We start from the raw sequence: 26,722 nt of genomic DNA on the forward strand, positions 1-26,722 counted from the left end.
GGGAGGCCCGGCTCTCTTTTCCCCGTTGTGCGTGCCCCGCTTCGCAACCGGGCGGAGAGAGGGGAGAGAGAAAAAGGCAAACAGCAGCGGGGCCCCGGCGCCTGGGCTCACGGCGCTCTGAGGCCGAGCGAGGGGCGGCAGCCCGCGGAGAGGAGCCGCCGCCCGCGCCGCCACCCCGGGCGCCCCCGGCCCGCGCGCCGCGCCGCTGCCCGCTCGAGCGCGGCAAGCTTGAAACGCGCCGCTCCGTTGGGCGCCGAAGTTGTTCTTTTTATTTTTAAAGCCGAGAAATGACAGATTTATCACTAGCTAAACAATAATTGCGTTATGGAGGGCTGAAAAAAATTGCTTGTGGTATAAACAACGTCTGGTAAAGATTAAAAAGAATGATTTTTCCCAGCTCAAATTGGTTGAAAGAAATTTGAATGTTTTGAAACAAAATAGATTCTAAAATGTAAAAGGGATGTTTACAGTCTTATGTCTAGTATTTAGAAAGTAGACAAGAAGAAAATGGCATAATAAAAAATACATATTTATGAAAGTGCCTTATTTTGCATGATAAATATGAAGGATTTTTATATAAGTAGATTTTTAAAAAAAACAAATTGGTTTTGAACTCAGTAAAGGAGTTTACTGTTGAAATCTATCTTATGAAGAATCCTTTTTCTAAAAAGAAAGGTTTTTTAAACGAATATAGTCGCCCTGCAATTTATAGACATATGTTGGCGCAGGGCTGGCACCTGTCGAGGGCACAGCGGTCTGGAAGGGGCTGCACGCAGGCTGGGCGACCTGCCGGGAAGGCCGCCCGCAGCCCCTCCTTTAAAGAAGAACGACTGCTCCTCAGTCAAGTATTTGAGCCACATCAAAATAGACTATGACGGAGAATCTGTTCCAGGCTTACTGAACTTCAGCTTCTTATCTCTCGGCTGCACTCCCCCTCTTTATTTTTTAGGAGAAAATATATTACTATGAAGGTTGATAAATGAAAAAGACTTGAGAATTTTTTTTCTGTTTCTTCACTGCCTTTTTATTTTTTGTGAAGCATTCACTTTTGTCTGTGAATTACCTCAAATCACAGTATAATTTCCCTTTCTAGTTTATATTTTCTCTCTTTCTCTGCCTTTCCTTATATTCTCACACACACAGAGAATCAGAAAATGATTTAAAAAAAAAAAGGAAAAATTTCTTGCTCAGAATTCTGTTCTTCCCTGTTCTCAGGCTTCTTTCAAGTGGCAAGTGGCTTGTAATCATTGATGAATCCAGATGAAAATAACAGATTAGACATCAGGGCAGAGAGCCAGCATCAGTGCTGTACCATTCATGGTACAGAGTGACAAGCTGGCCTCTCCCCATAACGCAGGCCTGGAGGACACGGCCACTGTGCATTTCTTCTGTGTTGACTTTGTCTTCTCTTATTTTCTTGAAGGATGGGAATGAGCTGTTCTTGGCAGAGAGGAGATCAACAGTACAGTCCTGGGTAGCCATGGGATAAGGGCAGGAGATGCACACCCAACAGAACAATCTGGGCCATGAGAAAAGGAGGCCAGAGTCTGGAGCTCTCCATCATCGTCTCCGTTCATCCTCCGACATTCAGTGAAAGGACTGGGGCAGCGTGACAGGGGGGAAGAAGGGCGGAACTCATGTTATGGTCTCCTGATGGTATGGTTTCCCTAGACTTGAAATAATCTGTACATGGCCAGATGGAGAAGAGGAGAGCTTGAGAAGGAACAGATTTTGGTAGGATGGAGAAAAACAGACAAACAGATGGAACCCAAGAGAGATTTCCTTTTCTTTTCCTCATTTTTACTGAAAAGATAATTGCCCAGATTGTGGGGCATCAGAGCTGGGCCTGGAGCTCTGCTGGCAGAGTGGCCTGTGCTATGTTACTGGAGGGTCCTATTTTACAGATAAAACAGGACACGGAGGGGTTAAATGTTTGCCTCTTCTTTAGGGGGGAAATTTATGGCTTCCAAAGAAGCGTAATTAAGACTTTAATTCTATCGGCAACATTCCCTTGATAAGAAAAGCAGCTTCAGTTTGCCTTTGTGATTCAACGTCACTGGGACACATGCCTGGCCTGTGAGCGCTCCAGGCTTCACGAGGGGACGAGGGGACGCACTGACCCTGAAATTATGTGCTCAGGAAGTGTGAAGAGGCTCATTTTAAAACCATCAGTAAGGGCTGCGGGTGAGAAAGCTGTTCACAGCTCTGGGGGGGGCACAGGAGACCAGCTTAAAACCCAAATCTGCTGTTGCTGTCTCAGAAGGGTTCCCTAGCTCCTGGCATCTTACCTGTTCTAAAGCTAAAACCATTGTGAAAGCAGGCTGGGAGCAACCAAAGGTCTCAAGCACTTGGGCAGCAGGCGGTCAGAGGAGAGCTCGTTGACGTGGAGAGCACGAGCAGGCTGCACCCAGGGCTGAGACGTCGAAAACAGCAGGTTGAGCTGTTTTGCTGGAAAATACTGTGTGAAAGAAAAATCTGTCCAGCTCTAGTCCTCTTTCAACAAGTTGAGTGAGACTTTCTCACTCCCCCCTTGATGTTCATGGTAGCCCTATTCTACACATTGGATCATCCTTTTCTTTGGCATTCGGAAATCGCCATAATTAGTATTGAATGATTTTCTAACAGTATCAAATTTATAGAGTGGCTCTGGGGTAGTTAGGCCATTTAGAACAGAATGAATGGTTTTGTTTTACCGTTTTCAATTTTGGCTTCCTATTGTACATTTTCATGGTCTGTGTGTCTGCCCATGGGCGTGTGGCAGTGTTGTTTGGCCTTAACTACTCTTATTCAAGAGACTATGTATGAAACTTTGAAAAACTGTTCTGGCAAATTTGATGAATTACACTTCTTCAAGATATGCAGTTTGCTTTTCGCTTCTCATTTGATTTTTCCATTATAAATATGTAGAAAGTTTTATGGTATTTTCTGGGCATATATCCAGTGAGCTCTTAATAACTGCTATTATTTACAATGAGGCTGAGAAGTAGGGAGATTAACTGACTTGCCTGAGATCGAAACCTAGACGTAACCTGCCTCTCTTCTGTTGAACTGCAGTTCTGCCAAATTGCTCTCCTGAGTGCGTAACGAATCTATCAGTGAGGATTTTTCGTTGGTTTCTTTTAGGTAAAACTGCACACCACTGAAGGATTAGGGAGCGTGGATTACTCTGCTTAAAGAGTAGAGGTTTGTGACTTGCACATCACACAGCTCCCTCTTCACAGTTAAAAGGAAGTCATGCTACCATTTTAACAGGTGGCTGTGCTCTCGCCACAGCCTTCTGTAGTGGCAGCGTCTGAACGCTAGGTGGCACACGCTCAGTGTTGCTACTCGAAGTGCTGGCACAAACAAGAGAGGAGAAGAAAGTCTGTCGGGAGGGGTCCCGTTCTTCAGTGTGGTCCAGAAAACTTGAGAGGCAAAGCATATCCTTTTTTCTTTTTTCTTATTGAGGGTGCTATGAAAAAGTGTTTCCCAAAGCTAGTCATATTAGGTGCAATATGACTAGAAAAATTCTCCACAGAGCCTATTCCATTCACATTTGGATACTACCATAAAATGCCTGTTTTAGAGTGTAAATGGCATTTTCGTCGGGCTTTGTCTCATGGGTCGCACTCTGGCCAGAAGATGGGGAGCCTGGATCAGGCCCTCGGAAGCCCCACCCAGGCTGCCGGAGATCTGCTTCTGCAGATTGAAACCATCAAAAACTGTCAAAAAAGAAACTTTCTCAGGATAAATTAGATCACTTTCTTTGTTCACGATGATGGTGTCTTTATTCTTTTCATCAACCTTCTTTTTATCCTAAATAACTTGAGCTCTGACTTTGTAGTGCACTAAGACCTGGTGTTGAGTCCAGCACGTAGTCGTCACTGCTTTCCTCAACAATGACTCTAAGCTATTACGTACTCGTTACCCAGTGCGCAAGAGTGAAAAGAGAGTGGCCCAGAGCTGAGCTGCACGCCATTCTGGGCCGTGTGAGGAGCTCAGGCTCACGGGCACATGACGGAAGACTAGCCACACAGGCAGACCCTGCGTCTTCACTGCAGGGTGCTGGTTGAAGGTGTATTTTTAATTTTCCATGATACTTATTAACTCTTTTTTCTGGATCCGATGGGCTTGTTTTAGAAACTGTGGAACACACAGGAGTGTGGAGAGGAAGTAAAGCTTGTCTGTGAGCCCTGCCCCACGAGGACCGCTTGGGCTCGGGCGCTCGGGCTTGGGCACTTGGCTTCTCCCACGCACTGGTGACTCTTTTTTCTAACCCAAAGGAATATGCCTGTTTTCTAGACACCAGCACTTCTGGACAACTCATTTGCCTGATAGCGGCAAGTCGCTGTTGGTGAAATGCTTCTGATATTTTAATTTCTCATGATCTCCTCCTTCACAGCCTGAAGCCGCCTGCCACCCTGCCATATTCAGAATTGTTGACGAAACATTCAGGTAAACGTTGTGCTGTTTCTGCTAGTAATTCATCTAAAAATGCTCAGTTTACAAATATGAGGAAAAAATTCTGTCGTAGTCTCTGGCTGTACCATGAAGAAATTAGCTTGTGATTCTATCTTACCCCTCTAAGCTTTTTGGTAAAATATAAATGTCGGTATATATTTAAAAGCCAATGCCTAAGAATTAAGATAGCTTCTTTTTTTAACCTTCTAAAATTCTAATAATAATGGTAGAAAAACAGAGTTGGACTAGATATTAAATCATTAAATATTCATGTAGGATTTTTCTCAGCTCAAAATATAGGGTAGCAGTGTACTCCCTTCACCACATGAGGGCTGACCAATCTTTTTAAAGGATTTTAAAGCTAAGGAAGACTCAGAAAAATAAATAAATAAATCTGTTCTTAGCTCTTCTGAAAGGCACAATCAACTATGTTGTGTTATCTTACAACACATTAATTTTTATTTTGTAAATGTGAGTACTCCTTGGGAAATGTGTTGGATTTACAGGTGGTGAGAGAAAAGAAGACCAGTGGACACCAGGACGGGTTATGGCTGGACTTAGTGGAGACTGGACCCTCTTGGGGAGCTCGTCACTCGGGGAATGTTTCCAGCCTCCTTCCCGGGTGCTGGTTCGGCCGGGGTGCCCCCCCGTCCACCCCCAGCCTCCTCACACTCAGAGGAGAGGCCCCTAGGCAGACAGCAGACGCTGGGGAGAGGAATTTTTACAACAGCAAATAACCTAGCACTTGGCTTGGTCTTGAAACATACTAACTTTAAACTAAATGAGCATAGAAGGAAGTCAGGCTGCTGCTTTTAGTTTAAGCTTAGCAAAATTTGAGGTGATTTTTTTGTTTAAACATAAAGAAAAGTTAGTTGTATGAAAATGCATGGAAACCAAACCAGGTCCACGCATGTTCTTCCCCCGCTTTGACTGAGCCATTTTATGCCCTTGGGCAGCTCTCTTTCTGTTTAAAAAAGCAAAAGGTCTGTTGGTGTTGCATATCTGAGCATACGGTGTGCAAATATTTGTAAAGAGCATTCAGGCCTGTGTGGAAGGGATACACAGTGCTTAATAATTTAAAAACCAAGAAAGGGTACTCTGCACATGGCAATTTTAGAAAATATTTAGAAAACGAGTGACCAATTTCTCGTGTTTTCACACAAGGACTGAAGTCTGATGAGTCGAGGTACTGCTGAAGCTTGTGGCACAAAAAGAAGGTTTCCACTCTTCCCTTTCACACTTCAGGTTCACGTGTTTGCAGATTAATCATTAAATGTGTTGTGATCTGACTTTGCATTGCTCAGGTACGCACTCCTGGAAACTGATGGAGCCCCAGAAATCCTGGCCACCATTCAAGTGTTTACACGGTGTTTCTTAGAAGCTCTGGAAAAAGAAAACAAGCAGGTCTGTTATGTTGCATATATTATTCATTTCCCAAAGGAAAAAAGACTTTTAAGAGTCTTTGGCTAATCACCAGAAAGGAGCACTTTATTTTCCGTGATTTTGATAGACTGTTTTGCTCATGAAGAAAGTTTCCAAATGAATGCCTCAGCAAAGGTAAAACCATTTTAATTGAAAATAGTTCTTGCCGGCCCTGTGCCCTGGTACCCACTGTTGTATCAGAGAACTCTGTCATGCCAGCGTGACATGGAGGATGAATTTTCCAGGCCTGTGTTGTATCCTGTCTGTTGAGCCAGACTCTGTTGCTCCTAAGCCAGTGATAGGTCTTCTGGAGTCTTTGTGGCGTGTGCTAAGAACGAAATGCCGCTCCTTACAAAGCAATACTGGACATTCTTAATTATTAGAGTTTCCTTTCCTATCAGAGACCCCAATGTGAGTCAGATTCCTGGAGAGAAAGGAGATAGTGAGAGTGACAAGGAAAGATTTGAATAACTGTAGAGGAGGAGCTGGGAATGGCAGTGACCAAGAGGTGTCCACTGGACACAGTCAGTAAGCAGGAAGCCAGGCCTGGGGCCTGCGGGAAGACTCACGCTGCGGGATCCCATTGGCAGGCGCGCCATGTGCCACGGGGACCTTTTCTACCAGAGAGCTTTCGCCTTCGGGTGTTTGATGGGCCTTTACTGCTAATGGCCACAGGCCTACCGTTTCTGTGGTGCTTTTCCTGGTCTAGTGCCCGGGTCCACTGCAGCTTCCTGTGAGGTACCCTGTGGTCCCTTGTGATGCTTTCCAGAATTGGACTCAGGAGAGCAGCGTTGTGATGCTCAGCTCTACTAATCCCATACCCCTACGCCAAAGAAACCCCACAGGTTTGAGCAGATGCTTCTGCTTTTAAGGCAATGATAAATATTTATGATGTATTTTTTCCCACCCTCTCTTTCCCTAGGGAAGTTAGCTAGACTGTAGACAAACAGAGTTATCAATGGTACCCAGCCTGGAATTTGGAAGGAGAGCTCTGCTGAGAGGCAATGGCTGGCCCTTATACTTATTTTGAGATGTAATTATAAATATCTTTTATCCTCCCTGTACATTCTTTATATTCCCAATTAGGAGCCAGCATCTAGAAAACCTCTCCCTTTGACTCCTGGAACACGCCTAGGTTGGGGTGGAGGACGCTGGTGAAAGAAGTGTTGCTCTGTAGTGTTAGTTTGAGTCCGGTTTTCCTGTCTGCCGTGCTCCTGAGTCGCCGTGTTGGCCTTGGCACTATGGATTTGCACTGGAGCTGCAGTCGCTTTCACTTTGGAATAGCACCCTGCCCAGGCTACGTGTGTCTGGTGGTGTGGGGGGCATACGCTGGGTCCTGGTGGAAGGCAGGGCAGGGATCCAAAAAGAAACAAACTCATCGCCCCTCACCTTGGGCTCAGAATATGAGAGCGATAGCCTCTTCCCTCGCAGTGCCTTCCTAGACACGTGTGCTGTTTCTCTTCTCAGGCTGTTACTGATGGCCTGCCTTTCTAACTGATGGCCGCTCTCCTCACTGATCCCCTGCCTTACCGAGGGCCCATGTTTAGATTAATCATAATCCTTGATGTACGATGCCCTGTGTCCTATTTGGTCGAGGCATGACCTTCTTTTCTATTTCATTCATTCATTCATATATTTATTCTTAATAAAATGAACTTACTTGTATCCACGTGGTCCTCCTCTGTCCTACAGCCCTGCCTTTCTCCCCCGAGGGAACCACTGTCTTGAATTTATGTTTATCATTCCTTTGCTTTTTCTGAAAATACCTTGATTGTATATATACGTGATTTCCTAAACCATGTTTTCTTTACTTGTGCTTGTTTTTGCACTTTATAAAACAAACAGCAAACAAGAGGAGCATACTGTCTGCAGTCTTTGAGCCTTGCTTTTCCGCTCAGCATGTTACCAAGATTTTGCTGTGTTGTATGTAGCTTCGCGGGCTGTTGCTCTGTTGGGAAAGTGTGCCACAGTGTAGCCATTTTCCGGGGGTGAGCACTGGGGCTTTTTCCAGATTTTGTTTTCTTTTAGAAACAGTGTTGCTCTAAACATTCTAGGATATATGCTTAGGGTGGTTATTAGGCATGCAAAGGCTTAGCTTCTGTAGTTACTGCCAAATTGTTTTCATACGTGTTTGTGCCAATTTACATTCCCCCAGCAGTTTATGAGAAATCCCATTTATCCACATTCTTTCCCGTTGTCAGAAATGTTTATCTTCAGTGCTGCTCATCCTCTTTTTAGCCTTCCTCTCACCCTTGTTTTATTTGGAGAGCACACTGCAGCTGCATCAATGTGCCAGTCAAACTAGTAGGCAAAAAAACTTAAGGTTGTCATGACAAGCCACTTTTTCGGAACTTGCATAATGGCTCGGTACAAACAGCACATGAGTTCAGGTTCTAGGGGCAGAGCATGATAACGCACTAGACTCAGTCTCCCGCGGGTGAGAATTGTACACTCTGAGCAAGATACTTTTTAAAACTATTTGAAGGTGCTGTAGAGCAACCGGCAAAGCGATAGTACCTGGAGGGGGTTCCCGCCTTGAAAAAGGAGACCACATTGGGTCTCCTAACTTTCCCCCGGGGGCTCTCGTGTGAGGGTCAGGGAGGTTGAGTGAAGGCTGGGCTGGCCGTACTCCAGGCACAATCTGATTGACTTGAGGTGTCAGGAGACAGAGCTGTGGGCTGTCAGAGGAACGGAAAATAGACGGGACAAAAGGAAACGAATGTCAAAAGATAGACCTAAATCCAAACGTGCCACAAGTACATTAATAATGAAAATTAACCAAATATACTAGTAAAAAGGCAAAAATGTCAGACTAGATAAAAAAACAAGACCCACCTATATGCTGTTTTCAAGAGACCTATTCTAATGATAAAGACACAGATCAATTAAAGTGCAAGGAGGGAAAGAGATATGCTATGCAAATAATCAGCACCAGAAAGCTGGTGTGGCTCTACTAGCAGCACATGGAATAGACTTCGAGACAAGGAGTTTGGGGCCAGCCCAGTGGCACAGTGGTTAACTGCGCACGTTCCGCTTCTCGGCACCCGGGGTTCGCCAGTTGGGATCCCGGGTGCCGGGTGTGGCACCGCTTGGCAAAAGCCATGCTGTGGTAGGCGTCCCATGTATAAAGTAGAGAAAGATGGGCATGGATGTTAGCTCAGGGCCAGTCTTCTTCAGCAAAAAGAGGAGGACCGGCAGTAGATAGCTCAGGGCTAATCTTCCTCAAAAAAAAAAAAAGACAAGGAGTTTGACCAGAGATAGAGGGACATTCCATAATGGCAAAATGGCCAGGTCACCAAGAGAAATACCAATTATAAATGGATATGTGCAACAGAGTTGCAAAATACATGAAGCAAAAACTGATAGAAGTAAAAAGAGAAATAAACAAATCCACAGTCACATATAAAATACTTAGGAGTGAATTTAACAAAAGGTGTATAAGGCCTCCACACTGAAAACTGTGCAACATTGCTGAACAAAACTAAGGAAAACTTAAATATGTGAAGAGGGAAACCATATTCGTAATTATTAAGATGCCTCTTCTCCCCAAATTGATCTGTTGATCCCAGTCAAAATCCCAGCAGACTTTTCAAAGCGGAAATTAACAAGCTGATTCTAAAACTTATGTTGAAATGCAAAGGACCTGCAATAGCCGGAACAATTTTGAAAAACAAAAGCAAAAAAAAAAAAAAAAACAATCAGAGGACTCACACTACCTGATTTCCAGACTTTGAGCTAGAGTAATTAAGGCAGTGAGGTCTTGGCAACAAGACATAAATCAGTGGAACAGAATAGAGTCCAGAAATATATCTAGATCTAGATAACCATATATAGTCCATCCGTTATATCTATGGCCAATTGGTTTTTGACAGAGATGCCAAGGCAATTCAATGGAGAAAGGAAATTCTTCCATGGATGGTGCTGAAACAACTGGATATCCATACAGGAAAAAATGAACCTCTACCTACGAAACACAAACATTAGTTTGAATGGATCATAGACTTCAACATAAATGCTGAAACTATAAAGCTCCTAGTAGAAAACATAGGAGAGGATCTATGCGTGTGTGTGTGTGTGTGTGTGAGGAAGACTCGCCCTGAGCTAACATCCGTGCCAGTCTTCCTCTGTTTTATGTGGGATGCTGCCACAGCGTGGCTTGACAAGTGGTGTGAGGTCTGCACCCAGGATCTGAACCTGCGAACCCTGGGCTGCCGAAGCTGAGCGTGCAAACTTAACCACTCTGCCACTGGGCTGGCCCCACGAATATCTCTTTGACATTGGTAGAACCTAAGATTTCTTAGAAGGGATGCAAAAAAGCACTAACTGTAGGAGAAAAATGGATAAATTAGACTTCACCAGAATTAAAAACTTCTATTCTTTGATAGACATTGTTGAAAAAAGGAAAAAGCAAGCCACCAGCTGGGAGAGAATATTTTCAATGTATGTATCTGACAGAGAACTTGTGTCCAGAATATATGAAGTTCTCTTACAACTACCTAAGAAACAACTCAGTTTTAAAAAATAGACAAAAAAGACTTAAATACACACTTCAAAAAAGATATATAAGTTGGCAATAAACACATAAAAATTGTTCAACATCATTTGCCATCAGGAAAATGCATAGTAAAGCCATGAGGAAGCAACATTTCACACCCACTAGAATGGCTCAAATTAATAAGATTCACAATACCAAGTGTTTGTGAGTGTGTGGAGCAACTGGAATTCTCATCAATTGCGGTGGGAGTGTGAAATGGTACGATCACTTTGGAAAACTAGATAGCAGTTTCTCATAAAGTTAAACAAGCGTCTGTTCCATCATCCAGTAATTCCATTCCTATAGTATTTACCCAAGAAAACTGAAAGCACATGCCCACAGAAAGATGTAAATATGAATGCTAATTGCAGCTTTATTCACAATAGCCTCAAAATGGAAACAACCCAAATGTCCATCAATAGGAGAATGAATAAATGGATTATGGTATATTCATATAATGACTATTTCTAAGCAATAAAAAAAGAGTGAACTACTTATACACAATAACACGGATGAATCTCAAAAAAAAACCCCTCGAGCCAAAGAAGCCAGACACAAAAGAATACATACTCTATGGTTCTATTTATATGAAATTCAAGGATAAGCGAAGCTAATTGGTCTTGCTGAAGTCAGTATATTGGCTGCCGCGGTAGAGTGGAGCCACAGGGGAACTTTTCGAGGTGAGAGAATTGTTCTGTGTCTTGATTGGGGGGTAGTCACATGGATTTACATATCTACCAAAACTTATCAAGTTTGGGCTTTACACTTAAACCTGTGTGCTCCACTGTTTCTAGATCTTACCTCAAGTTTTTACTAAAGCACTTGAAAGCGTCTGTGCCTTCTGAGGGCACTTTGGCGCTCAGACTGCTGTGACCGCTGCAGCTGTTGCTCAGAGCCCATGCTGGAGCAGCTCGCATCGCACAGCTGCCTTGGGAACTCTCACTTACTGGGAAGATGTATGTGTGCAGTCGGGTTCATGGAAGGTAAAGAATTGATGTAAGGACATCAAGAGTATAACTTCATTTTCCTGAAATTCCAAAAGGTGGTTTTTAAAAGGTTCTTCTTTCTGGAACATATTTACGAAGTTGTTGAAAACATCTTTTTAAAAAATAAGTGTTTAAGAAAACACTCTGACCCTGTTAGTACTATTGGGGGTTTTTTGGCAGATGATGCAAGCATTTGTATTTTCTTAGCGCCCTTTCTGATCCTAATGTCCGTGCTATTTTGAACTTTCTGTTCTATTGTAGCTTAAGTTTGCCCTGAGGACCTACTTTCCTTATGCTTCGCCATCTCTTGTCACGGCGCTACTCCAGCACCCGAAAGGTATGTGAGGTTGGTTCTGCCTGTATTAAATAATTCTGGGGAAGAGTACTGACAAATCCTACCCCTCCCTCCCAGTCCCTGGTCTGTGAAACAGGGGAAGTGGAATGGTCATCTCTAACATCCTTCTAGCTCTCACGCCTCACATTCTGTGGATTTTGAAATGAGCATTTGCTTGACTTTCCAGTTATAATCACTTAGCAAAAGAAAAAAAAAAGGAAAAAAAAAACGCCTCTAGTTAGGTTTTGATAGTCTGCTCCAGATAACACAAGGCCTCTGCTGGGGCCAGCCGGGTCTACCTGGATGCCAGGAATAGGCTAAGACCTGGCTGAATTAGAGTAAAACAGTACGTTTATTTGTGTTTCATTCTTTCTACTCTGTGCCCCTTATTGCAGAAGAAAACATAAAATGATGAATGAAGCCAAAGAAATTTAGGGGAAATTTCTCCTAACCAAGCCAAGGGAAGGCTTTTGAAAGAGTTCAATAAGTGTGTTAGACCACAGCCTTCTCTGATGGCATCTGCCAGCCTTCCAAAGGCCAGATCCACTTGGGGAAGCAATCGTTCCATCTTTAATTCAACTGGTGTTGACCTGTTAACATGCCTGCGAGCTTGTGTTGAAGGAACATTTCGGAAATAGATAATAAAGTCATCCTTTCCCTCTGAAGCCTGAAGTCTGTAAAGGGCCCCATGGACACAAGCACAGACTCTGCCGTAGACGGAGGCACTCTACCTGACGTGGAAGGAAGGAGGAGAGGGAAGAGCAAGATGACGTAACAGTAGCAGCAACGTTTCCTTTTTATGCCGTGTTTTCCCTGACTTCTTCCTGAGACTTGAGGAAGTAGATTCATTTGAGGAAAACAGACGATTCAAAGTTTCAGAGTAGTTTACAAAATCCAAATTTCTCTTCCTTTTTCTAAAAGATATAGGTTCTCACCCAGAGGGACCTGTCTGACACTGCCCTCTCAGACTCAAGAGGTAGAGGGGACGCTGGGCCGGGGCAGTCTCTGCTCAGCAGTGTGGCAGCTGACCTGTGGGAGCACAGCAAGGGAACTTTCTACAGCAGGACAGACAGTCGGTAACTCTCTTGCGCGTGCCTCACAGCTGAAGGCAGATCACAGAGCCCAAGGCCAGCCCATGTGAGAAGCTGAGTGAGCTCCAGAAAAAATGCTGGAGTTCTTTTTTAAGTTTGGAAATCCATAAACAAAAGATGAAAGTGGTCTCTGGGCATGAACTCAGCCTGTTTACCTTTTCCTTTCTGTGATTGTCCTAGATTTATGTCCAAAAATAAATAAGTAAATTCAAGCAGAAGTACAAGAAACCCCTATGCTAGTTTCTAGAATGGTTTTCTCCGTATTACTTTCAGAAAAAATAAATGTTATATTCACAAATTGAAGTGTTTTTTTAATAGTAGTATCTTCTATTCATCAGAAGTTGATTTCATGCCCACTGTGAAGTCCTGTGGGTATAAAAGATGGATCACTTATGAGCCCTGACTGTCCAGCAGCTGCAAGTAGGGAGACATAAAATAAGTATCTAAAGAACTCATACACTGAAGAAAATGAAAATGCCTTCACAGGCTGCAGATCAAGAGTCTGGGCATTCGGAGGAGGGAGGAAGAAGACGCAATCTTTAACCTGTAATGTTTGTGGAGCTCTGTCACTTGCATTATCTTCCTCTGTATTAATTACAGAATCTGTCACTACATGGACATGTGGTAACAACGTTTTTCAGATGTTGTTCAGAACTGCAGATACCTACATGCTCAGATGTGTTTAAGACCACAGGATAACTGTGAAGCCAGAAAAACTACTCCAGAAAAGATATTTGTTTGTATCATACCATGCATTTTTATTATCTGGCCTTTTCTTTACTATAAACCTGAAATCATATTCTGAATTCATCACAATCATAGAAAAACAGTTGGGCAGGCCATTCCTACTTCCTTGTTGACTGTTTTATTACAGTCTCCTTGTATTTTTAAATCACCAATTATTGGTGATGGGGCGGGGGCGGTAGGTAGAAAAGGAAAAACCCAGGGCTTCTGCAACACAGCATTTCTAGATCCCCAGGTGGGCAGCCTGTGCAGTCTGTCTGCTTCCGTGGCTCAGGGCCAAAGAGCCCTTGAAGTTAGTTCTGTGCAACACTGAGGGATCCTTCTTCCCACGCCTAAGAGATGGTGCTGGCTGGGAACAGCATGAGAGCGGCGGTGTGGGTTCCATGGACCAGGAAAGAAAGGCCTTTTCCACAAAACTCTTCCCATCTTAGCTGCAGATGATTCCTCATACGTTGACTTTTCTTCAGTTCATCTCCTCTCTCTCCACCTACAGATATCCCACAGGGACTCTGGCACCAGTCACTGCAACATATTTCAGAAATGCTCCGAGAAATAGTTGAAGACCAGACTCACGGGTAAGCAAACACCGCGACTCCTCGGTCTGCTTCACACATGATTTCTCGGGATCCCTATCTTCCCTTTGAGCAGGGCTGCCAGAGAGGTGCTGTTGGTCTGTGACCATCCCCAAGCAGGGAAGCACATTGCTGAGTGAGAAGTGGAGGAGGCAGAGGCCACACACATCCCTTTGAGCAACTCAGAATGAAAAGGCATGCGTCTGTAAATGCCTTTTAGAAACTGTGCTGAGGAACGGCTGGTATTAGAGTTTGAAATGTACAAGCACAACAGTACAAGGACTAGCCCTGGGGAGGAAGCAGGGCCGTGCTATGAGCCCCGGCCAGGCGGGAGGGCCCCTCGCCGGCCCTGTTTCTCTCTGTTCCTCCGCTCTCTCGGGAAGGATGCTCTACACATCCTTTTCCTGCACAGTAGAATGAAGTGTTTCTTTTTCCTCCTCTTTCTAATAAATATTTGCCAAAAATTAGAAAATCCATTCTAACATAAATTAATTTCTAACATTATGATATCAAGTACCCTCTTATATGTGTTATTTTCCTAAAAGCATTCACATTGAGGCTCTGCTAAGTTCTTTGTAATGTAACACCCTTCAGCTTTCTCTTAACTTCCTTGCTTTTAGAGTATAAGTATTTTATTCATTGTCTATACTAGCCTACTAAGACTGTCTTTATTTGTTCCTTTTGCTGCTTTTCCTGCTTGAAATTCTTTGTAATCTCGTCACTGAGCCGTCACAGATTATGTGGTGCTCTTATGTTTATGCTCACTGATGGAGATTTGGGTACTAGTTACTTACTCCTACCCTCCCCCCACCAAGATTCGTACCAATAGAAGAGACAAGAAGAACTGACAGCCAGCTGGGAATCAGAGTACTGCCATGCTAATGACCTTCCACTCCTTGGCAGCTCTTGGCGCACCCTTTCTGGTCATCTCTGTTGAACAGCAGGACCTGGACCCAAAACTTCACAGGACTCATACCTAACCTAGATCTGCCTGAACTAGACCTCAGGGTCTACCTGCAGGGAGGGTCTGTGAGCAGGTTTAGGCCCTTTCTCAGCCAGCCACATGGGACTGCCTTGCACACTCAGTTACTGGTAGAAAAGAGGGAAAGTGGCCAGGCCCATCTCTGCAAGGCAGGCCGTGAGCCCCGATCCAGGTATGATGCCCACTTGGGGAAGGAAGCATGAGGGGCTCCTGCTGCTCAGCTGACTCGTCCCTGAGGTCTTCAGGGAAGAGACCCTGGGAACCTGTTCCTTGCTTTTGGGACAAACGCAGCCCACCACTAACGTGGCCCATGGAGCATCAGCTCTCCCTCCTTGGGGACAAGTGACTAAGATTAATGCTCGCCTGCCTTCCTTTTCTCTCCATTGTTCTGTAAGCTAGGTCTCAGGACCTTTCCTTACGTGTCCTTGGGGAGGGCTTGGACAGGAGGAAAGCAGGGACAGGAGGTGAGCACAGGGCTTAGAGTGTGGGGGCTCCATGGGCCAAGCAGAGGGATACAGATCCAGAGGCAACAAAGACAGCACTGGAGGAGGGGCCCCGAACTCTCTTGTTCTGGGAGCTTCCCCAGCTCAGAAGGCAAGTTCTGATGTAACTTGATCTCAGGCCAGTCCTCCATTTTCTCCAGCGCAGATGTGAAACTGCTGAGACTGGCGCTGGGTGAAGTTAATGGGTCTACTCTTTAAACAGCTATTGGAACTCCCAGTTCCCACTGTGACAAAAGGATGGCTTCACAAAAGCTTTAACTTTTCAGCAGTGATGTAGACGTGATGACAGGAAAGAATACAAAATACAGCTCATTAAAAATTCATACTTGCCAAAATACCAACCAGAACCTTGTGTTTTGTCAGAAAGGAAATAGCACATGTTTCTGCCTGCGTCCCCGTGTCCCTTCTCTGGGCTCCATCTGGACCCCAGGGAGTGCCCTCACTTCTTGTTCTGGAGCTACCTGGGTGGCTGCCGAATGGCTGGGAGGCCCCCTCTCCACAGTGGCCCAGCTGTGTGGGCCACGCAGCAGGCAGAGGCAGGCCTGCTGGTTCTCATCCTACGTCATTCCTGTTGGTCGTGGGCTAAGATCTTCCTTTCTCAAAGGCCGGTACTCACTCAAGGTCCCTGGATGTAAAGACTTAAACGTCTGAAGTCCTCAGGGCACATGGGGTTTTAAGAGGCATGCCTTTGAAGGTCCTGTGATGGGTTCACAGTAGCACTGTGTGGTCTTTTTCTGAGTCTCACTTGTATTCCTTGCAAGTTGTACTTCAGTGGATAAGAACAATTCAGCCAACTGTTCACAGACATTACAGTTGCTCTAAGAGCCGAAAGGAAGAAGGAACGAGTTACCCACTGCGCTGTGTTTTGGTTCTGTTCCAGGTCCTATGGAGGCCCCTCTGACTGCTGGTTTGCATTCATTCACTTTGGAGGCTGGGCTGATGTCGCTGCTGAGCAGTTACTGAGGTCAGAAGCTGATCCTCCTGAAGCAGTGCTGTGGCTCTTGGCCTTTAGCTACAGTCCACGTGACGGGAGTCAGCAGAGGGCACAGACCATGGTGGGTGGCAGGACTCACTGCGTGTGGCGTTCAGGGTCCGTCTCGCAGGAGCTGAAGCGGTCCTGCAGGAAGGGCCCTGTGGCGGTTTTGGCTTTCCCCGCTCTGACCCACCAGGCACCTGAGTGCTGAGCACTCCCGGCCTTCATTGGGGGAGCCGTAGGTGACACCCTGGATGAGTGAGTGCGTCCTGGACTTATGCTCGGAGACATTCTCCTGCCTTCACAGAGGACTGGAGACCAGACCCTGCCACTCACCCCTCCTGGGAAGCACCAAGCAGATGGGGTGCAGCACTCCTGTCCCCTAGGCCATTCTGTCTGTTCTCGCTCAGCTGCTGCCTGCCCTCCTTTACAGACGCGGAATGCCCTGCAGGGTCTGCCACTTCTGAGGAGTATTGTCCTCTCTCTGATCAGCAGCCTGGCCGTGTCTGCTTCTGTCTTGACTTACTGCTTTCTTGGATCAGTCAACAGATCCTCGCATTACCGGCTTTGTTTAGAATTCTTACTAGAGTAATCACATGATATTAACCACTTAGCTTCTGAAAAAGGACTTGATCATTTCCTAAATAACAGAGCAGCTAAGTATAGGACTGGCTAACTCCCTGTGGCAAAGACAGTTGTTATTTTATGTGGCATATAATAATTACGGGAAGCAATGCTTTGATTAAAAGCATTGGCACCTCCCTTGCAAACATTTATTTGCTGGTTTTGAAACTTCAAGTGCCAGCACTTTTTGCTGAGTTTAATAATTAAAGGGAGCAGGTTTCTTTATGTAGAGAGCAGTGCTCCTGTTTGCTTGATATTTTCTGTTGTTTGAACAAAGCGGAGACCAGTACAGCTCTGCCTCTGTGTTACGTATTTAAAGGCTTGCATGTCAGGGGAAAGAAAGAGACAATATCACAGGTCCCCATGAAACAATGTTTAACTTTCCTTTTAACAATGGTGACAGTTAAAGAACTGTAGGCGAATGCAGAGAATTAAATAGCTGTACGAAAAACCTCAGCATCTGTGATTAAGGACCTGATAAAAACAATATAGGAAATTTATTTTGATAAAACATAAAATCCTTATCCTTCTTGTAGACTACTCAAAGAAGAAACCTTTTATAATTTTTTTAGTCAAGAATAGACTAAAAGCTCAGGAAAATTATCTTTTTTTAAGAAAGAGGAGACCAAGTTTTAATTTTGTACCAGTTTACTTTTGACCTTAATACTTATTTATTTAATTGGATTTACTTTAATCTTAGCCAACTTAATTAGGCATAAAACTCCTCAGGGTTTCACCCTTATAAACCTTTTGTCACTTACTTTTTTATATTTAGAATTTGTCCCAGGTTTCCGTTTTTTCCCCTTCTAGTACCTTAGGACAAATTTATCTTTCTTTAACTCAACAGGCAAAAATACTTTCATTTTTTTATAGCTTTTTTACTGAAAACATATGTTTTATTTTTCTTGTATACAAAGGTTTTTTCTTATTAATTTTTAGTAGCTTTAATTACATATGTTAATTAGACTCCTTAACCCTTAGAAACCTTAATTTTCAAGTGAAAACCAAGTAAGCAATTATAAACTTTCTTTTACATTAGCATTCTCTGGCTTGACAAATTTACAAATACCTTTTATAATTTTTAGAAATATGTTACTTTATAGTAATAAAATACAAGGTGTGTTTATTAATAGACCCAAACACTTTTTAGTTTCTCTGTAATAGCCAAAAGTAGATAAACTTAGACATGTTCAGCAGTAACGTTTCAGTGTTCCATCCTATTCAAAAATGACCCAGATATTCAACAGGTTTTGTCATTTAACTTAACTTAAAACTTTAGAGTTTTACTAAGTTATCAAAAAAGATTTCGGAAGTTATTTTTTAAGTACACAGATCATAAAACATAATTATTGTTAAAACGTTCCTCCAAAAACTTTGTCTTTTTACATTTATTTGGTTTACCCGTTCTCAATAATTATATTTAGATCATCTACAAAAACCTCATGAGGCATCTAACATGAGCTGTTATACCAAGTTATTTATTTTTTGCTGAAGAATTTTGTAACAGAGAGAACATGAGCTCGTTTGACCTGTAAACCCAGCTGTATGTCTGCATCGTATCTGATGCTGATAGCTTTGAGGACATGCATATTTTAAATCAAACCAGCAAACTTAAACAGGCTTTTATTTACCAAAGATCATTTTATATCATGTTGGATAACTTTGTCTTTTAGAAGGTTCTGTATGTTAGTTAAAGACTACATTCCATTATGAGAGGTTTTGAATCCTCTCTTTTAAGGATGACCCCCAAGGTGGACTCATCTGAAACAGAGGCTCCCCAGAGTGGCCATTACGACTCCAAATTGTCTCAAAGGTTTACTTATTTTCACTTGTTTAATTTTAGATCAGGAATTTTGGGGGAGTTGAAGTGGCGAATCTGTGAGAGAGAAGCAGCAGATTTGGCTTCAGCTGCTGGCATCTTTAATAATTTGATTATTTTCTCTTAAAGAGGCAGTAAAAGTATTTCTGATTTCATTTAGAAGCCTCAAAAGATTAAAAAAGGCTTCCCGTTGTTGTAGCTGGTTTTTTCCAATTGCATACATCAGTTTGGGTAAACTGAAATTGCCCCATTTTGGCCATTTTAAAGTGAGATCCCCTTTAGCATGTTTAATTAACATAGCCCAAAGGGTGAATTTACATGCTCTTACAGTATCAGGCAGGGGAAACGTTCCTCCGTGACACACTGTTTATCCCCACAACATAATCTCTAATATAATCAGGCAAAAGAGATGTAATTATTTTACATAAGGCCCATTTAGATAGACCAAGTTTTACAAACCTTTATTTTAATTTTTTTAACTCTTATACTTTTAATTATAACTTATATTAGAATTCCGTTAACAAGTTACCGTGTTACAGTGTTGTGTAGGGAAGCATTCCCAGCTGGACGTAACATTTATTCCCAGAGAAAACATCCAGGCAAAGTTGACATAACCTCTTCATACGGTGTTAGTTTAAACCTTTCATTTTTATAGTCTTATCAACCTGAGCAGCCTAACTGTTGCCCCAAGCAATTTTTGGTCAGGTTTCTCACTGGGATTTCTGCCTTCTGACATTTAAAAATTTTTTTTCAAATTGGGGTGAATGGAACGGGTTTGTCTGATGTCCTTTAATGTTGGGGGGCCACAAGGGAGTCCCTTTAGCCCATTTCACCTTAGGCAGTGTTTCATTAAAACCTTTGTTTTAACTTTATTTATATCTGTTCTATTGATCCCATTTTCCTTTTTAATGACTAAAGATCTTCATCCTGTTGGGCTGAGTCCTGTCTCTTCTCTTTCTGATTTCTCTTTGTTAACTTAACATTTCATTAGCATCTATAAAACCACAAGAAGAAGCTGAGACCCCAAGTTTGATTAAGTTTTTAAGACTAGTCATCGTGTTTTCCTTTTAACTTGGTCTTTTCAGAGGGAGCAGTAAAACAGCTGTTTACCATGAGAGCTCTCCAAAAATCTTTTAACTTAAGGATCTGTTGTTTGGCCATTTTCTCTCCGGAGTTTAAAGAATATTGTGGCCATGCAGTGTTACAAAAGAAAATCATCCCTTTTAGATATTGGCTTATGATTATAATTAGCCCATCTACTCAGAATCAGCCCCAGTGGGCTCTGCTTGGGGGCAGACAGCGTGTTTCCCATTCTGATACACAGAGACAGACAGACACACAGATCCAGACACCAGTGAACCAGTTCCCAGATTGAGGGTAGAAAGTCCTACAACTGTTCCAACTGTTCCCACTCTGATTGCGCACCCAGACGGCCCCCCCAACCATGAACGGAAAGGACCCCAGCTGAGGGGAAGGAAGTTCACAGGCATCCCCGAGCCGACTGGTCCTATTTCAGATGGAGTCCGTTGACTCACCAGAGTGAAGAACAAATCAACAAACAAATAAAACCAAATCTAGAGCCCGTTTCCTTGCCATAAGTAGATGTGCCTAGGGTTATCGTGCCAGGCCAGATGGAAAGTACTGGGGACAGTCCCAAGGGCAGATCACCTAGGCAGCTGCTGGACTGCTTCCCAGGAAATCCCAGTCAGCCCGGGGCCATGGAGCCACAGGCAAGAGCTCCCTGGCTGGCTCACCAGATTGTTACTGCCTACAAACGTAGGTTCTTTACCCACCACCCAAGAGGGCCCAAATAAAAACTGGAACGCCAGGCTTGTGGCAAGGAAAGGGTTATTGTTTCAGATGACATCAGCCAGGAGACAAGAGTGAGCCCTCAAATTTGTCTCATCTCCCCAAAAGAGGGGCAGTGAGGGGTTTTAAAGGTTTGTGAGGAATGTGGCTGCTTGTAGATGGCAGGGAGAGTCAGCGGCCTTGCTGGTGGGAGCTTTCCCACCAGCCTGCATTAGGCCTTGGGAGGCTGCTTGCAGGGAGGAGGAGATGATAAGGAATCCAGGTGGGCAACCTTGGCTGTTTGTGTCCATGGCAGATAGTGGATTCTGGAGCCAGGGAGTGAGTGGGGCAAGAGTGCTTTGGTTTGAATCCCGTATGTGCTAGGTTTGATGTAGGGGAACTGATATCAGGGCTAGTATCATTTCTACTAGTTAACTTGGTCCTTCTTTTTTTTTTTTAATGAAACCTATGCATAGTCCTTACTCTGGGGATGATTTGGCATCTGGATGAAAATGGATGAGCCCACTCAGATTGGTTTAGTTCCTGTGTGTCATTTCCTTCCTGGCTGTTCTGTTGGAGGTAGCCACCGCCTTGTGATTGGAGCCATGCCTCACATTTGTGATCCTAAGGCTCTTCCTCATCCGTGGGGCCCAGCTCGAGGCACCGGTGTGTGTGCCCGCCCGGGAACGAGTGTGCCCAGGTCCCTAGTTTAACTAGTAGTGTATGCCTCTTGCTCTCCTGAGTTTCGTGAGCTTCAATCCCTTCGATGGTCTGTTGGGTGACTTGAGAAACAAACTGTGAACTGCTTTTGAAAACGTGATTGCTGTGAGATTTGATGAACTTGACAGCATCTGTGCCTTTGCCTCAAAAGGCATACTTAAACCACAGTTACTCGCTCAGCCCTGACAGTGGACTGTGCTGGAGTCGTCATCTTGCTAGCCATCCTAGAGGTTCAAGAAGGGGAGAGCCAAAAGCGGCTGTCCCTGCCTGGGATGGGTACTGCCACACAAAAACCTGCCTTCTCTCAGTAAGCCACGTTCACTGCCAGCCAGCGTCCATCTTCTTTTGCTAGCTTTGAACTGGATCGTGATTAAAATAAAAAACGTCTATGTTTGTATCCCTTAAGAATTAGGCAAGGGTTCCCACTCTTTAATGCTGTTGTTCCACTTCTAGGAATTATGCTAAGGAAGTAATTAGAGATCCATGCAAAGATTTATGTGCAAGATTATCATCACAGCATTATTTGTAATTGCAAAAATTGGAAATGGCCTAAACTTTGAATAGTAAGGAGATTGGCTAAATAAATTGTGGTGTATTCTAACCGTGGAATAGCATTCTACCACGAAAAATCATGTTCTCAAAGAATCTGTGCTCTAGAGATGGTAAATCGCTTATCGCGCATTTTGAAGAGAAAACTGTAGATAAAACATTATGTAGTGCGTGCTGTGCTCACGATGCATAGAAAAAGGACACGAAGGATGTCAACCTGGTTTTTAATAATGTGTCTCTTTGGATGGAGTTATAGGTCATTTTTTTTTCTTTTTACTTTTTTCAAATCTTATACAGTGAGCATATATAAATTTTCATAATGCAAGATAAAAAGTAATACTTAGAAAAGAGAGCTTATGTCTTTCTCCTGAAAAAATTAGAAAGCATTTAAAGTTATTGGCATTTCAGCTGGAAGCTTGTGGACATGGAAGGCATTTGAAGGGAGGAAATAGAGAGGAAGACGACCACGTCTTAGGGAGGATTGGACACGGATAGAAAAGCAAACGCCAGTTAAAAGGAAAATGGACATGAAGGCATAGCTTGAAGCCCTGACATTTTTGCAGCCCCATTGAGATGGCAAGATGGTCTTGGGCTCCCACAGATGCCATCCGACGAGGGCAGGCAGGGCCCAGCTGAGGGGAGAGAGGTGCTGAGAGAGCGGCCCTCTCTGTTGGACGGCTGCCATTCTCCATGGAAGAGCCCCATGGCGCAGTTTCTCACGGTCTCGTACTGTGGTCACAATAGCTCGCACAGCACTCCTAGTGTACTGGAGTTTATGACAGACTTCATTGAATGCGGCCTTAACTTCCAGGAAAAAAACAACTCACACAAAATCCATAAAATCAGTCATGAGAATTCTCAGAATAGGCTGGGTCTTCTTTGGAAAATGACGGAACAGAGCTATTCATGAGTTCCATGTAGTATTTTGGATCTATGGCTTTCAGTTTTTGCTTTGTTTTCCAAGTCAACTTGAAGTACCATTTTTATAGCAAGCAGAAATCTCAGCATGAAATAAATATTTTTTATGGAAAAACAACCCACAGCACTGTAACAATCACCATTATTATGTGGATTCCACAGACTTGTGACCTCTGCTTGAGCTTTAAACATGTATGGACAGACTGTCCCAGTGTTTAAAACAAAACAAATGGGTGTGTATGTGTGTGTGTGTGTTTCCTCCCCCCAAAGATAGCAAAAGGCAAAAGGCAGACCTCATTCTTATCAGAACATGGGCCCCGCGGAGGTCCAGTGCATGGGGCTTTGATTGATTTGTGGCTGTGATGGTGAGTGAGTCTTCAAGGAGCCTTTTGTCCTTTTTCCCACAATATAAAAATCCAACTACATTCTGCTGAGGACTTTTCTCCATTTCCTTTCATACAAAAAAAGGTCTGTTCCTGGCATGGTGCCCTACTGCTTAGTGAGCAAGACAAAAGAAAGTCAAGAAATTTCCATTTTGCCCATTTGGGTTTGTGTGGGGCAGTGTATCAACTCAGACATGGGCCGCCTCTGTCTGTCCTCCCTCCGGGGCCAGTCATCTCCTCTTTCTGGGGCTTGCTTCAAAATACTGAATGACTCCCAGGACCACGCATGTTCTAACTCTTCCCTAATCTCTTCCCTTTGTAATTACCCTTCCTAGGAGGAGGTGAAGGCAGTGCTCGGCCGCCTCCTGAAGCTGCTCCGAAGTCCAGGCTTCTCGGCCAGGGATGTGCAGGCAGCAGCTGGACAGAGCCGAGAAGAAGCCCCCAGGCCACTGGAGTGTGGACCGCTGATCAGGCGCCTCCTCCTGAACTTCCTGCTCTGGGCTCCTGGAGCCCACGCGATTGCCCAGGAAGTCATCACCCTTGTAAGTCTCCCTTTCTCTAGCCTTCTCGTTCTCATCCACATTCCAGGTGCAGGGCAGGTTATCCACCAGAGGGCCCTGCCCTTGACGAGCGCGTGTACCAGGATGCAGTCCTAACATGGATGGACAGGCGGTGAGGCTGACCGCTGAGATGGACCCCAGAGCCTGCCCTTCATAACACTTTCATGTCGCAGAAGAGAAGATGGAGGCTCAAAGACAGGTGGTGACGTCTTGTAGGTCACAGCTTGCTGCTGGCGGGGTCAACACTTCCGTGAGGATGTGCCACTGCAGCAGCTCACAGAATTTGGTTTGTTAACTTAAAAAAATGTTTGCTAATTACAAAGAATTCCTTCCGGAAACCCAGCTGACATGAGGGGTAAAGAACGGTCCAAGTCAAAAGTGAGCACCATTCATGACACTGGGTTAGGCAATGAGTTCTTGGATAATGTCACCAAGGGCACAGGCAACAAAAGGAAAAAAACAGATAAATTTAACTTCATCAAAATTGGAAATTTTTGTACATCAAAGGACACTATCAAGAGAGTGAAAAGACAACTGACGGAAGGGGAGGAAACTATTTTGAAATCATATATCTGATAAGGGTTTAATATCCAGAATATATAGGGAATTCTTACAACTCACAACAAGAACTCAATTCCAAAATGGGCAACGGATTGAATAGACATTTCTCCAAAGGAGATCTATTAATGGCCAGTAAGCACATGAAAAAATGCCCGACACATTAGCCATCAGGAAAATGCTAATCAAAACTACAGTGACGTACCACTCCACACCCACTAGGATGGCACTGTAAACAAAACCAAACCCGACGGAGGTTACCGCGCGTTGGGACAGATGTGGGGAAATTGGAACACTCATGTTATATTTCCAGCTGGCAATGTTAAAATGGTGCACCCACTGTGGAGAAGAGTTCAGTGGGTCCTCAAAAAGTTAAGCATAGAATTACCGTATGAACCAGCAATTCTTCTTTTGTGTGCACCCCACAGAATTAAAAGTAGGAACTCAAACAGATGCTTCTCCACGCGTTCATAGCAGCGTTATTCACAACAGCCAAAAGGTAGAAACAACCCAGATTCCATCAACAAATGAACGGATAAACAAAACGTGGTCTATACATATAATGGGATATTTTCCAGCCTTAAAAATGAATGAAGTTCTACAACATGGGTGAACCTTGAGAACATTATGCTAAGTGAAATAAGTCAGACACAAAGGACAACATATTGTATGATTCCACTTATATGAGGTGCCTAGAATGGGCAAATTTATAGAGACAGAAAGTAGAACAGAGGTTACCAGGGGCTGGGGGGTGGAGAGAGGGATTAAGAGTTAGTGTTTAATGGGTACAGAGTTTCTGTTTGGGATAATGAAAAAGTCCTAGAAACAGATGGTGCTGATGGTTGTACAACATTGTGAATTTACTTCCTGCTAGTGAACTGTACACTTAAAAATGGTTAAAATTGCAAATTTTATATTATGTATATTAGCTACACTAAAAAGAATGCTCATCTCAAAAAAAAAAAAACACCAACATGCTGGTTCTTAGAGTTTTTGTTTCTGTTTTGGCTCACTTTGTATTGACGTATAATATACATACAGAAAATGTACAGCTTGAATTTTCACCAACCAGAAACATCCCTGAAACCAGCCACCAAATCAAGAAAGGAATGTTTCCAGCCCCCAGAGGGCCCCTCCTCTTCCTTTCCAGGGTAGGTTCTGTTTGAACGTGAATATGAGGAAAGTCCCAGTGACACATGGGACTGCCAAGAACGGCAGACACCAGCGCCCAGGAGGTCCTCCCCAGTCCTGGTGGAAGTGTGGGCGTGGAGCAGGCAGGCCAGGCAGCCGCCCGTCAGTGCCGCCTCTCAGGCTCGGACAGAACACCTCCCGCGAGCCCGGGCGTGGCCAAGAGCAGAAGAGGACTCGCCTGTCACATGCTGGGGGCCGTCTCCTCAGGGCCCATCCCAGCACAGCGGTCTGTTGTATACTTGTGTGAAGCACACTCCCAGCCCCTGTGGGATGGGAGAACTCCATAGGTGAGAGCTGAGAAATGCCCGTATGTCCACAGAACTTCGTATCAACTTTCTCCTCAGCCAGGTGATCAAGGTCAACAGCAGCAGGGACGTCATGTTGGCAGTGGTGCCCTGGATACGATGCGATGAAAATGGCACTTTACCTCTGTAGTCTTCCTCCTCAAAGCCTACAACCCCATCCTCAAACAAAAAGAGGAAGATTGGCAATAGATGTTAGCTCAGGGCCAGTCTTCCTCACGAAACTAAACAAAAAACCTACAACCCCAGTCTAATAATGTGAAAAACAATTGCCAAACCCCAAATGAGGGACATTCAACAAAATACCTGACCAGCTCTCCTCAAAACTGTCCAAGTCATCAAAAACCATCCGAAAACTGTCACAGCCCAGAGGAGCCTGAGGAGACATGACAGCTGTGTCACGTGGGGTCCCGGACGGGGTCCTGGGACAGAGAAAGGACGTCAGAGCAACACTGAGAGGTCAGAAAAAAGTCTGGTTTTGAGTTAATAAAAAGGTATCAATATTGGTTCATTCATTGTGACAAATGTACCATACTAACATAAGATGTTAATAACAGGAGAACTCTGTGAGGGATATGGGCTCTCTCTTTATTACCTTTTTGGTAAAATTCTAAATCTAAAACTGTTCCAAAATTAAAAGTTATTATGAAAAGTCAACAGCAGGCATTTTTGAATCATGAAAGCTTTGGCAGCATTTTTGTCACCTGACCTCTGACCTCCCACCCATCC

General features: G+C 44.0%; 2 protein-coding genes and 1 long non-coding RNA gene across 17 annotated transcripts in view; 1 reads left to right on the top strand and 2 right to left on the bottom strand.

Annotated features, from left to right (window-relative positions):
- Window positions 1-26,722, top strand: part of FANCC (FA complementation group C) — a 244,063-nt gene that overhangs the window by 214,374 nt on the left and 2,967 nt on the right. For all 11 annotated transcript variants that reach the window (XM_070589942.1, XM_070589952.1, XM_070589943.1 and 8 more), the window contains 6 exons: window positions 4,382-4,434; window positions 5,745-5,844; window positions 11,644-11,719; window positions 14,045-14,126; window positions 16,489-16,663; window positions 23,718-23,924. In XM_070589942.1, the coding sequence (XP_070446043.1) occupies window positions 4,382-4,434; window positions 5,745-5,844; window positions 11,644-11,719; window positions 14,045-14,126; window positions 16,489-16,663; window positions 23,718-23,924 (693 nt within the window). The remainder of the gene's footprint in view (window positions 1-4,381; window positions 4,435-5,744; window positions 5,845-11,643; window positions 11,720-14,044; window positions 14,127-16,488; window positions 16,664-23,717; window positions 23,925-26,722) is intronic.
- The window catches only part of AOPEP (aminopeptidase O (putative)), a 376,610-nt gene that overhangs the window by 615 nt on the left and 349,273 nt on the right, over window positions 1-26,722 (bottom strand). The window contains exons 16-17 of one of the 5 annotated variants that reach the window (XR_011531425.1): window positions 8,380-8,540; window positions 4,877-5,823 (exon numbers count right to left, since the gene is read on the bottom strand). The exons of 1 other annotated variant lie outside the window; for it this stretch is intronic. Coding sequence is in view for 1 of the 4 variants with exons in the window: in XM_070589932.1 (XP_070446033.1) it covers window positions 5,815-5,823 (9 nt within the window). In the remaining 3 variants the exon portion in view is untranslated. Of the gene's footprint in view, window positions 1-4,867; window positions 5,824-8,379; window positions 8,541-26,722 lie in introns of those variants that run through there. 3 more of the 5 variants (XR_011531428.1, XR_011531426.1, XM_070589932.1) reach the window with 3 other exon arrangements.
- LOC139078472 (uncharacterized) lies at window positions 24,499-26,415 on the bottom strand. The gene is made up of 2 exons (XR_011531435.1): window positions 26,300-26,415; window positions 24,499-26,155 (listed from the first exon to the last, which is right to left on the bottom strand). It is a non-coding gene; the product is annotated as an uncharacterized lncRNA (long non-coding RNA).

Source organism: Equus przewalskii, chromosome 22 (assembly GCF_037783145.1).
Source record: "Equus przewalskii isolate Varuska chromosome 22, EquPr2, whole genome shotgun sequence".
NCBI classification, from domain to species: domain Eukaryota; kingdom Metazoa; phylum Chordata; class Mammalia; order Perissodactyla; family Equidae; genus Equus; species Equus przewalskii.